This window comes from Staurois parvus, unplaced genomic scaffold, assembly GCF_062004578.1.
Source record: "Staurois parvus isolate SC_StPar_1 unplaced genomic scaffold, SC_StPar_1.0 ptg000019l, whole genome shotgun sequence".
NCBI lineage: Eukaryota > Metazoa > Chordata > Amphibia > Anura > Ranidae > Staurois > Staurois parvus.
The window spans coordinates 26,776,375-26,789,324 of record NW_028317815.1 but is presented as its reverse complement, the minus strand read 5'-3'; the positions used below and the strand labels follow the sequence as shown (position 1 = coordinate 26,789,324).

Genomic DNA, 12,950 nt, shown 5'->3' with positions numbered 1-12,950 from the left:
TGGCTTCTTTTCATGCCATCCATTGCATACAAGTGTGTTGCTAGTTGTGATTGGCCACAGTAATCACATGGTACAGACTGAGCCAGACAAAGCTCATCTGTCATGTGATTAGCTGTGGCCAATCACAGCTAATCACAATAAAACACACTGAATTAATCAATGTAGCCTCCCTGGCAGTATTCCCGAGTGTAGCTCGGGGTAAAGTTTCAGTACCACAAGCGGTAACCCCGAGCTACACTCGGGCTTACCATACAGCGCTGCTCCGCGATCTCTCGATCACTTACCTTGTCCTGCGCTCCCGTGATGTCCCTCCTGCAGTGTCCCCGGCAATGTAATCCAGCAGATGCCGGCATCTGTCATCTGGGTTCCGGCCCCTGCGAGCGTCGGGACGTACGGGGGAAGGAACGGAGGGAAATTTGAAAATGACAAAAAGTGACATTCACTAAAATCACTAAAATCACATAGTAAAACATTGCTGTATCAAAGCATTTCACATACATTTTGTCCCTAGTGCTTTGTCCTGTGCCCTGCCTGCATTTTTACTGTTCTTTCTTCCTGGAAACTGAGAAAAAGCGTCCCTTTAGGTCAAAAGCGGTTTTAGACCAGCTAGAGAACAACGATAGTAAATCAGAACCACTTGCAGAATTGAGTGATAATGATTCGTGGGGAAATTCGTCATAAGACACTGAAAACGATTTTGTGACTTTGCTCAGTGATGTGTGAACTTGGCGCTATATTTCAAATTTCAGTGTTTTTGGTTTGATTATATTATTGAATTAAATTTATTATTATTTTTTTTAATGATTATTTATTAAATTATAATTTATGATTTCGTGTTTCAAGTTTTATCCCACCCGGGATGTTTACTAGACTCTTGTTCGGACAGATTTCAGTGAGTTATTCCTAAAAATTACAGGCCTACAATAAAAAAAATACATATTTCCATGCAAAAAAATGTACCGCTTTCAGCACAGAAATATGGACGTAATCAGACCGCTAGGGAGTTTAATTCAGTTAAATGCTTGCTTATAGCAGTGAAATTCATTGTTATAGGTAATCATAATGTGTAAAAAAAAGAAAATACTGATCACTTCCCCAGAGTAGTACAATGTTACTGTGGTGTTTTATTAAAAAAATTGTAACAAAAAAAGTAATTAAGTAATTTTTTTTTAAATATATATATATTTTTAAAATTTCTTTATTTTGTGACAAAAACTTACAACGGTAAAAAACTTGCCATGCCTTTTTACTAAATACTGCAGACTGTCTACTTTCCAAAGAGGAGTTATTTGGGGGATATCTGTAACATTTTTGGGCCTCAAGAAATGATCCGCCAGTACATCAGGATTGATTGATTTTTAGATATATACCATAGTTTGTGAACTCTACACCTTCCTACAGACTAAATATTATTATGCTAATTTGGGTTATTAAAAATAATTTTTTTTGCTCTTTCTTTGCTTATTTAACAAAAAATAAAAAACCCAGTGGTGATTAAATATCACCAAAATAAAACTCTAGTTGTGTGAACAAAATGATAAAAATATAGTTTTGAGTACAGTGTTGCATGACCATCTAATTGTCATTCAAACTGTGAGAGCGCTGAAAGCTGCAAATTGGTCTGGGCAGGAAGGGGGTAAAAGTGCCAGGTATTGAAGTGGTTAACCTACCAGCATGTCTTTGGAGAGTGGGAGGAAACTGGATTATCTAGAGGAAACCCACGCAGGCACATGGAGAACATGCAAACTCCTTGCAGGTAGTGACATGATTGGGATTCAAACAATGACCCTAGTGCTGCAAGAAGTATTGTCTCTGGTATAGAAAATGATGGGAAATTCATATTTAGTTGCAACAGTTTCAGTAGGTGAGGGTTGAATTGATTGTAGCCGTATTAGTGCATTTGCGACAGAAACAATTGAGTACTGTCCGTGATACTTTTTTTATTTGCACTAACATACAATTTTGAGGACAAGCTTTCAGGGAGTGTCCCCTTCTTCAAGGTCTAAGTGTTACTACTCACAAAGTTAGCAGAATGTTAGAAGAGCCTCCTTTTTTTTCTCTTTCATCTCTTCTAACATTCTGCTAACTTTGTGAGTAGTACTGCTTAGACCTTGAAGAAGGGGACATTCCCCGAAAGCTTGTCCTCAAAATTGTATGTTAGTGCAAATAAAAAAAGTATCACGGACAGTACTCAATTGTTTCAGTAGGTGAGGGTAAATCTTACAGTGAATAAAGCTGTTCTGGTGACAACTGTTTTAGAGGGGATGTTGCATCATTTTGGAACAAACTCCTCTTACTTGTCCATGACAGAATAGGGGCAATATAAAAAAAAACCTGACAAGGATCTTAACAACTACCTAGCTTACAAAAACAACAAGAACAAGGAAAAACAGGTTTGTCTTTTCATACACAGAACTCTTGCACATGGTGTATTGTCGAGCTTATGGACGTTCCATGCAAAATACAGTTGTTGCTGTGGTGTCTGTCAGCTGTACATTACAGAAAACGCTGTATGCATGTAATCACTGGTACTGGCATGTTCTCACACGATGTATTGGTGTATTTTTCAGAATTTTAAATTTTACACCCATATGAATGCGCAAGTACATACTGGTACTAGCAGTTATGCTAGCACAGCATTCTTTCATGTAGTCCTATAGGCAAAAATAAGCTGCATCTGTGACTCCTGGGCACTACAATAGATGTATTTTAAATTATACATCCACATATGCAACATTATGACTATGTGCAAGAGGCCTAAAACATTTACAATAGTATCTACTCAAACACAAAAACTATATTTTATCATTTCAACTCTGTTGCTGCATGAAATTGCACGGTGACACCACATACTTTGCTGTTTGTTTTTTTTCTAAGCTGCTAAAGATATGAATATATTGATCTGTGCAGGAGACGTTGGAGCGAATGTCTTTTTAGGCACAGAGCCAAGAAAGAGGTGAGAGTTGTGTCGTGGTTATGACACACGTCCATATACATAACACCTTTGGAGCTGTTCTTTCTCTGATTTGAAAATCTGCTGCAAACTATTTTTACAGGCAGTTAGGTTAACAAAATATCAGTCTGCTCTCTAAGTGTAACTGACATTAACCCTGTAGCCGGCCGGAGTTGCATTACACAGCATCAGGTTTACAGCACAAGACATGTACAACTGCATCTTAAAGCAGGCCACGTATGTGCTAAACAGATTTGTTGTACTTTATGGTTTGAATTTACAGTTTAAGCAAGTCCCTTTAGACTGACAATGCACAAAAGTATCAGAATGTGTGTGGACACAGAGCAAGGGTTTCCTAACATTTGACAGCACCAATTTTATTGCAGAAAACGCAAAAAACACAAATGGTCCCATTATTTAAAGTGATTGTAAAGCTTTTTTTTTTTTTTAATAAAATACATGTCATATTACCTGCTCTGTGCAATGGTTTTGCACAGAGCAGCCCTGATCCTCCTCTTCTTGGGTACCCTACCATTGCTCCTTGCTCCACCCACCACCAAGTGCTCCTATAGGAAGCTGCTTCCTATGGGGGCACTCATGTATGCTCAATCCCAAGTTGGGTGGTTTCCATCTATTCAAAAAAACAGCCCAGCTCGGCCCAGCCCCCTGCTCTCTGCTGACAGGTTTTGACTTGACAGCAGCAAGAACCAATGGCTCCCACTGCTCTCAGCCAAGTCTGTGAGAGCCGGGAGAGGGGAGAAGAGCTGCTGCAGACATAAATACTCAGGTGAGTATTTAGGAAGGTGAGGAAGGGGATTAAAAAATGAAACCTTTTTTGCCTTAATGCAAAGAACACATTAAGGTAAAAATAACTAAATAAATCAATGTTACCTTTACAACAACTTTAACATTGCACCACAACTTGGAGATACCTATATGGCAGTGTTATGGAAAAAAAGGATTGTGTGACCATTCTGATGCATGGATATGCATTGAGGACCCATAGGCAATAGGCATACAAAAAGCTTGTATACCATACTAGATTCAGTGGAATTTATAAAGAGTATCTAAGACACTTTTTAATATCCTGGTGTGCCTATGTACAACACATGTTAGTGTGGGAGACACATTTATGTACCTGTTGTAAACAGGTACATGAAACTGGGGCATGCATCACTCGTGGAGGTGCACTAAGATGAGAATGTCTATAGGGGCTAAGATCCCTACCCAATTCTGCTCTGCAGCTATCACACAGACAGTTCAGTGCCAATTAGAATTAAAGTTGAGTGGGCAGAGCATTATGGGGATTCACAGACATTAGTTCCTCACCAGGTCCCCTGCCATTGTGACTGACAGCATGGAAGTGGATGGATTCATAGCCAATAGACAGCCTGATATTGGCCAAGGAATCCACCCATTGCTTGCTGTGAATCATAAGGAGAAAGTGGACTTGATGTGCAATTAATCTCTCAGCTTTTCCATCAGGCGCCACCCACTGTCAGCATAACTGGTTGCTAGGAGGCTGTCAGCTTCACAGCTGACAGTCTCCTAACAACCAGTTATACTGACAGGTGGGGAGAGGAAGGGTTAGCAGCGGTGAATATACTGCCTGTTACAGAGCACAGAGACAGATACTCTTATAAAGATGGCTTATGAAGATGCATATTATACCACGTGCTGAACATGCAAGTGCATACCCTAAAGCAAAGTATTTTTTTCTTAACTCATAACTTTTAACATTTTACCATGCAGTGTTTACTATGTTCATCGTTGCTGACGTGGCATCCGAGTGTGCCATAATGAAAAAGAAAAATACTGTATTTAGTGAAAAAATGAAAAGCTATATTTTATCAGATCATATATATTTATTGTAAGATTTGGATCTTTTCATAGGTCATAAAAATATATTAATACTTAATAGTCTTAATTTTATTATAAGAAAAGAAAAAAAAAACTCTACACAATTTTGTGCCAGAAACTAATCCTGCATGCAACTTATTTCTGGTAACGGGACAAATTACAATTTAAAAAAAAAAAAAGATTTATGTCTTCAAACAAGTTTTTTTGCCTAAAATACATCTACCACCGCACAGTTAGCTACATTTGCTAAATTTAGCAACTAGCTCAAAAGAACTCAATGTAACCTTAGAAGGATCAAAGGATCATTATAGTAGTTTATTACTGTCTTTACCACTGAAGTATGATTTTAGGATATGCCATGCTTTACAAAGTCACCATATGAAAGAGTGTGGGTAAGATGCTATAATAAAGCTGCATACAGCAACCTGCTATGTTATTGTGCCTTATGACATGTGGTACCCACTGAGCTACACAGTGTTCCTTTCAGCCTTCAGTTATCATTGGACAGAATATGATCTGGAGGCATTCTGTACACTATACACAAGTTTGCATGGGTCAACGGTGGCACTGTGAAAGATGAGGTATCTATAAAGAAATATAGATTAATTTCTAGAAATTAAAGTTAGTTTCCAAGAAAGATATTTTTTAGTGAGTGCATAATTGGAGTGTACATCTAAATAGTATTATTGGCACATGTATGTAAGCTATGTATTTACTGTGCACTGATAAACTAATTTTACATTTCTGTTTCTTTCCACAGAGAGAATGTGCCAATTTTATTAAGGTTCTGAAGGTTTACAACCACACTCATTTGTACGCCTGCGGAACTGGAGCTTTTCACCCTGTCTGTACCTATATTGATATTGGCAACTATCCGGAGGTAAAATTAAAAATGTGTTTATGTAGTATGTCAAGTAGATGTTTCTGAATGTGGTAGACCATTAGCTAACCATGTCACCAGCATTGCAAAGCCTACTCCCAGCAACAGATGCCATCTCTTTATTCAAGCATAAGGAAATGATGTATAGGCAGATATAAATATATAAACAGAGCCACTCGTGAACATTTTGTATGTTCACGCCATATGTGTGGAGACTCTACAGCAATTATTCACAGTTTAATGTGCACAAATCAAACATGATGGTTTTCACCAAGACTGTGAATATTTCTATAGTTTATTTAAACATATTAAAATACTTTTGTTTGGTCTACACACATTCTTTTGGAAGGGTTTGGTGAAATATGATATGGGTTAAGTCTACATAGAAATGTGTACAGTTAAAATGCTGTATAACCAAATGTCACTGTGGTTTTTATGAAGCATGGAACTGTTATGAGCAATTGCCAGGGTTACCCACAACCACTTCATTCCACTTTCTTATCTAACAGATTTTGCCGAACTTCTATTCCTACTAAAAAAATAAAAGAAGGAGCAGGGTTCCAAAAGCAATGTGTTGCAGTCAACAGCAGCCACTCCCCTTTTTGACTTTGGAAATATAGTTTGTAAAAAAAAAAAAAAGAAAGATTAAGGCAGACCATACACAATTCATTTGCTGGTTGAATGAAAAAAAAAAATAGCTAATTCCCCCATCTACACATTTGATGTGAATGGGGGAATCACTCTAGCTAAATTATTGTATTCTGCCAGCAGGGAGCCTTCCCCTCCAGCAGAATACAATGATCAGTGTTGCCACATTTAGCTGGTGGTGCTGATTATTTGGGAAAAACTTGACAGGCTGGTTGTATGGAAATCGATCAATAGATCAACTTGAGTACAACCCGCTAGCCCAGAGATGGGTCAAAATTTGGCCCTGCTGATATTGCCAAATTAAGAACCATGTATGGCTTCCTGAAGTGGGATGTCTCAGCTGTACAATACATGGTTTGCTTTGGTTGTTCACTAATCAAATTGATCTGCAAAATGTTGCTTATATGACCCACATACACATATTCTGTATTGTACAAATGTAATTCGGATTCCCATTGCAATCGATCAGAATTAACTTTTCACTGACCTGACTATAGCAAGCTGGAATTTGGCTAAAAATATCCCTGTAACTTTAGTCACATGACTTACCTGCAATGAAATTACCTTCAAGCTATAGGGATATTATTAGCCACAATCAGTCAGTTTGTTCAGGCAGGTGAATCCCGTAGAAGTCTTTGCTGCAGGGATGCCTGTCCTCTTCCCTTCTTTAAAGTTCTGGTGCTGCTGTGGTTAACAACTTTCATTTTTCAGGCAGAACAGCAGTACAGATGGTTCAATGGGAAAGGCCCCCTCCTTCTTCCTCCTCCCTGAGAGGAGGAAAGAGGGGGGTGTTGGACCATCTGTACTACTGTTCTGCCTGAAGGACCAAGGCTGTTAACCACTGCAGTGCCTGAATTACAGAGACAGGAAGAGGACAGACATCCCTGCAGTGAAGATTTCTACAGGATCCAGCTACTTGCACAAAGTGGGACATACTTCTTACAAGGTAAGTGATGTGACTAAAGCTGTACGGTTTTTACTTTTAGCTAAACTTGAGCTTGAAGTCTTTTTTAGGGTCCATGGAGTTACTGCCTCATTGTGTACTATGGCTGCTATTTATGCTGCTTTATGGAATAAGCCTGCAAGTAAAAACTGTGTCCTTAGAGTACATGTTATGTACTGTACTTTCATGCATAATTCAGTTAAGAGGAAGGAGGTAATAAAAAGGTGATCACGATGAAAGAAAACATCAGTCCATGTGTATCTTTTATATATGACAGTGCTGTAATTAAAAGAGAAGTATGACCAAAGCCTTTTCGATCATACTTCTCTTCTTGGTCACAGGAGTGCACTTACTTGTGCTCTCCTGTGACCCAAAATGAGCCAATTGTGGGCTAAAGTCAGCTGATGTCACAGAGCCGCTCCAGTCTCTGGAAGGATCTTAACCATTTAGTTGGGATCCACCCAGCTGGCTCTGGCTCCGGCTCTCAGCACACAGCTGAGACCTGAAGCCAGCAGCTCCTGCCCCATCTTGAGTCCAATGTCCTGGAAGGGCAGAGCAAAGAGGCTGATCGACAGTGCTCAGTCCCCCTAGTGCTCGCTCATATGATGGTTCAGTTATCTGGCTTAGCAACACGGGACAGCTACAGCATCAAACTGATGCTATAGCATGGAGGTGAGTATGTATATTTGTTTTTTGTTTTTTTTGGTCACCCCAAACTTCTCCTTTAACTCATAATTTTTTGGAGCAAACTGTTGGCAGCATTAATATTATATACATATAATACTGAAAGTTGTGCCTAAAACTACATTTAACAAATTCAAACACCAGATATGATTGTTTGAAATTAGACAAAGAATTACTGACACATTGGATGTTATTAAAAACAAGCTAGCTGTGTCTTATATGTTTGCTGGTTTTGATTATTTTCAGATAAATCTATTTGTTTTAACAACAAAGTGGTAAGAAGCAAAGGTTGCAGTGGTCTCAGCAGTGATTGGGTTCAGAGAGGCCAAGGAATGGAACATGACCACTGGCTGCTTTGGCAGCAGTGATTGGGTTCAGAGAGGCCAAGGAATGGAACGTGGCCACTGGCTGCCTTGTACTTCTGTCCATCCATCATGTATATATTAACCTTCTAAGTGACATGTCTTGGCATCTTTACTACAACTCTGATTCTAAAGATAATAACATGTTCAAGACATTAAGTTGCTGCACCTGGGGCAAATGTTTCTTACCATGAACATAGAACTTTTATTGTACCTTTAAATGAAACGTATACTGAAAGGAATATGGAGGCTTTTATTAATAACTGCTTTCTGAAAAAGCTGGTCAAATGGCTGTTTTGGCCTCAATATGTTTTGAATTGCAGTTGGAACAAACAGGTAGCTAGTGAAGTCCAGGTTAGTTATTGAAGGCATTGAAGTAGTAGAACAGCCAGGCAGCTAGCATTTTCAAAATGTATAACGGAGACCTATATATTTTCTCAATGCAAGGTTCTATTTAATGTGTGTGCCTAATATTCATGTATAATGGTCAAAAATTCTAAATAAATTGAAAAAGTACAAAAAGTTCCTACATCTCAGTCAGTAATAACTAATAGGGGGGGGCAGTCTGGCCCAGGGGCGGACTGACCATTTGGAAATTCGGGCACTGCACGAGGGCCCGGGTTCAGTAGGGGGCCCCATGAGATGCCCCTGATACTTTTTTCATAGGCTTTTTTGAGTTTGAGCAAGGACACAGGGGCCTCACGATCCCCTATTGCCCGGGGGCCCCATGAGTTGTCAGTCCGCCCCTGGTCTGGCCCACACATGCTGAATAATGTTTGTTTGTGTCGCAGAACTCTGATGGCTATTCACATTTATTACAGCGTCTTTACTGGGTACAATGTCTATAGTATGCAAGTAGAAATTATCCCAAGGAGACTGCTAGAGCAATTTCTATACCATGTCAACCATGGTTTAGGAAAGCATGTAAAGCAAATTTATGAAAACAGTTGCTTATATGGGGTGCTATGTCATTATTTGTCCCATATACAGTATACTGTATGTATGCATACTGTAAACATTGAAATGTTTTATATATATATATATATATATATATATATATATATAATATATATATATATATATATATATATATATAGTCTTTTTAATAGTTTTTCCATGCATTTTTTTAAAATTGTGTAGTACTAACAAAGTGTTGTTAAAGGCTATTTTTTTTTATTAAAATAACAAATATGTTGTACTTACCTGCTCTGTATTGCCCTGCATCTCCTCTTCTGGGGTTTCCTTACTGGCAATGTCCTCTCCTCCTCTGCAGTGTCTTCTCTCATAGCCAGTGCTTGCTATGGGGGCAGATGGGCTGGCTTGCTCCCAAGCCAGGCTGTGTGTGTCTATAGACACACATAACATGGCTCTGCCCTGCTCCCTCACTGGATTTGATTAACAGCAGCAGGAGCCAATAGCTCCCGCTACTACCTCTTAGCCAGTGAAGAGAGAGAGTTCAGCAATGCTGCTCTCAGGCACTGGATAGAGATCGGGCTTAGGAAAGTATTTGGGGGGCTGTGGGGCAACTTATCTTGGAAGGTTTATTACCTTAATGCAGAGAATGCATTAAGTTAAAAAAAAAAACTTTTATTTTTTACAACCACTTTAATTTGGGCATTAGCCTATGTTAATGTATGACATGGTATAATATAGGTGTTCTTTCTTATAGAATTTATGCAGTTTTCAAGAGCATTTTTTCCTCCTTCATTCAGTTCTCTGTGTTTTATATATGCAACTTATTGGAAAGGCTTATGTGGTGGTGCTGAATATTTATGAAAAGATATTTTGGCATGCCAAATTTATTGTCAGCCTCCCTAGATACATATAAACATATGCCCCCTGAGACCACATGACAAAGCACGATTATGATAAATGGCCTCAGAGTTCCTATGACATTTGCATCTTGCTTTTTTTTAGTAAAACGGTTATACAGTGAATATTTTTTCCTATAGAATATATCCATGGAATGTAGAGTTTTCTGCTTTACCTGTCCCCTCTGGCCTCTAATCCTTAGTAATAACCCAACAGGAAATTCCTTCTCCATAGTACATTTTTCCTGTTGTTAACAGAAGGTTACAAACTTTGCTGGTTGAGAATCATAGGTTAACAGTCCCTACTTAACTGACACTTTTAGCTTTTATTTCTGTAAAATTTGGCCAAAGGGTTTGGAAATACAGATTACACTATCCTGCTGAGTAGAGGTCCCTCCAAATGGAGAGTTCTATCAGTTTTTTTTTTTCTCCAAAAATACTTTTATTAGAAGAAGAAAGGCATAACAAAGTACACATAATTATGGATCACAGTCCGAACATAGACACAACATGTATCCTCCCGTGTCCCAGACGGGTCATGGGTTTAAACTGCAATACAAATCGAGGTGGGATATAACATTATATCAAGTGTATATTGCAAACCAGTAGATACAAAGAGTATAATAGATAAGTCGATATAGGTATATTGAATACTGACCTACGTATGTGTGAGCTCATATGTTAAGGGAATGTGGAGTGTTAGGTAAGGATAGCACATGATGGTGTGTGTTATGATTTGTGTGTCCATATCAGGAGCGTGTGAGCTACGTGAAATTAGTCACACCTGTATGAGAGATTAAATGCTCTATTTTATTGGGGATATATGTATAATGAAGGCATATAAAAGGTGTGAGATAAAGAGAAGTCAGAAAGGAAAATAGTTAGAGAAGGAAATGTAGAGTGAGGTAATAGCGGGGGGGGGGGGGATATGAGAAAGAGAAAAAAAAAGGGGAGGGTTGGGGAATGGGTAAGGGGATATAGAATGTGTAAATGCGGATAAAATAGATCACATCATTTTGTACAAGCCGAGCCGGGGTTCTATCAGTTTTTAAGGTCACGGGCATAATAAAATGCACTTTGTTGTTTTGTATTTTCTTTGTATTTTACCATAACATCTACAAATAAAATGAGTTCATTAGTTAGAAATGGATGTGAGTGTATATCTATGTACATACATACAATATTTGTAAATGACCAGCTGGGTGAGCTGCATGTGTCAAAGACTAGGAGAAAGCCTAATGTACCCAGGTACCATTTGAGACATGTTCAGCAAACATTACTGACATTCTGGTGCCAATATTGAAACCAGATTGAGGTTAATGGGAGCTGAATGTTATAAAAAATAAAGACCATTTTCTAGGCTAATAGACAAGGTATTGTCATACAAATGATATGAGGAGCTGGGTACTGCCCTGGGAAACATGCACCAAAACAAAAACATGTAAAAATACCTTTTAGTAAAGTGTCATGTATAAATACAAAGTCTTGGAAATTCAAGCCGACTGGAAAACAATGATAATTTTATTAACCACTTGACCTCCAGAAGATTTTCCCCCCTTCTTGACCAGGCCATTTTTTGCAATACGGCGCAGTGGTACAGCTACTTTAACTGACAATTGCATGGTCAACACTGTACCCAAATGAAATGTATGTCCTTTTTTCTTCTGGGGTCTGAGGAGGTACACCAGAAAACTGGAATGCTCTCAGAGGAGAGACTATTTTGTCCTTATCTGTACATAGTTGCTAAGGTGTGTATACTCAAGTTTGCAGTGCCCTTGGGGGTCCCATGCATCTCTCAACCCCATCCAAGTTCAAAACCCCTTAATAGAACATTAAACCAAGATCGAGGACTTTACAAGAAAAAGAGTAATAAGGCACGGCTCAAAAGTTTGGAATTTTAAAGGTGTAAAGTTATAACACAAAAATAAAATATTTAAAAGAGAGAGATTTTATTTTAGTGTCATGACTTTGCACCTTTAAAGTCCCAAACCCTTGAGGAATGCCTTGTTACTCCTTTTCTTGTAAATTTAATGTGAGGGATATTGTGCTAGGATCCAAAACTCAGCGACTCCTAAGGGGGTAGTGTTACACAATATTAGGCTCCTGTGGACTGCCAGTGTAGCTGTCTGGCCATACCTCTGATACAGGCAGACAGTTACTTCAGTCCAGGAAGAATCAATGAACTATGAGGATGCTCACCAGTGCCCTTGTAGTTCATTAAGAACTACAAGCTGTCAGCTGCAAAGGCTGATGGTACTTGTAGTCTATTCATTCACAGACCACTAACCACACATGGCTGTGCTATTTTCAAATTGTGACATCGGGTTCGGGAAGAAGATCTCTGACCCACTGTCACAGGGAAGGGGAGGATCTGGGAAAGAGCTGCAGGAGCAGGAACATGTTACATGTTCCACCCTAAAAACATGTAATATGTTCCTGAAGGTGAACTTAACCCTTAAGGGCTTTGGTAGTATTAAAGCTATTGTTCGTAGGCACTGCAGTCCTAAAATGATAACAGTGTTGCTGAGTTTCTGTTGTGAAAGCAGTGAAAAAAATAAATTGACTGGATATGTTTTAAGTCATAGTCTAACAAAGTGATTATGGTTGTCCAACCAGCTGAAATTTCCAAGACTTTCTATTTATGCGTGGCACACCTCTTCATAGATTTTTTTTTTCTTTTGCTGTCTGGTTCTTGGAGGATTTTACCTTACTTTCTGTTTCTGTCGTTGCTTAAGGAAAATCTCTGCAATCTCAGAAATTAAAACGTGAGAAAACCTGATCCATCCCCAACCTACCCAAAACTTTAAAA

The 12,950-nt window shown here is 38.7% G+C and overlaps 1 protein-coding gene across 1 annotated transcript in view; it reads left to right on the top strand.

Moving 5' to 3' along the window:
* The window catches only part of SEMA3A (semaphorin 3A), a 340,089-nt gene that overhangs the window by 151,900 nt on the left and 175,239 nt on the right, over positions 1–12,950 (top strand). Inside the window, exon 4 of the mRNA XM_089685956.1 lies at positions 5,574–5,693. Within this exon, the coding sequence (XP_089542082.1) occupies positions 5,574–5,693 (120 nt within the window). The remainder of the gene's footprint in view (positions 1–5,573; positions 5,694–12,950) is intronic.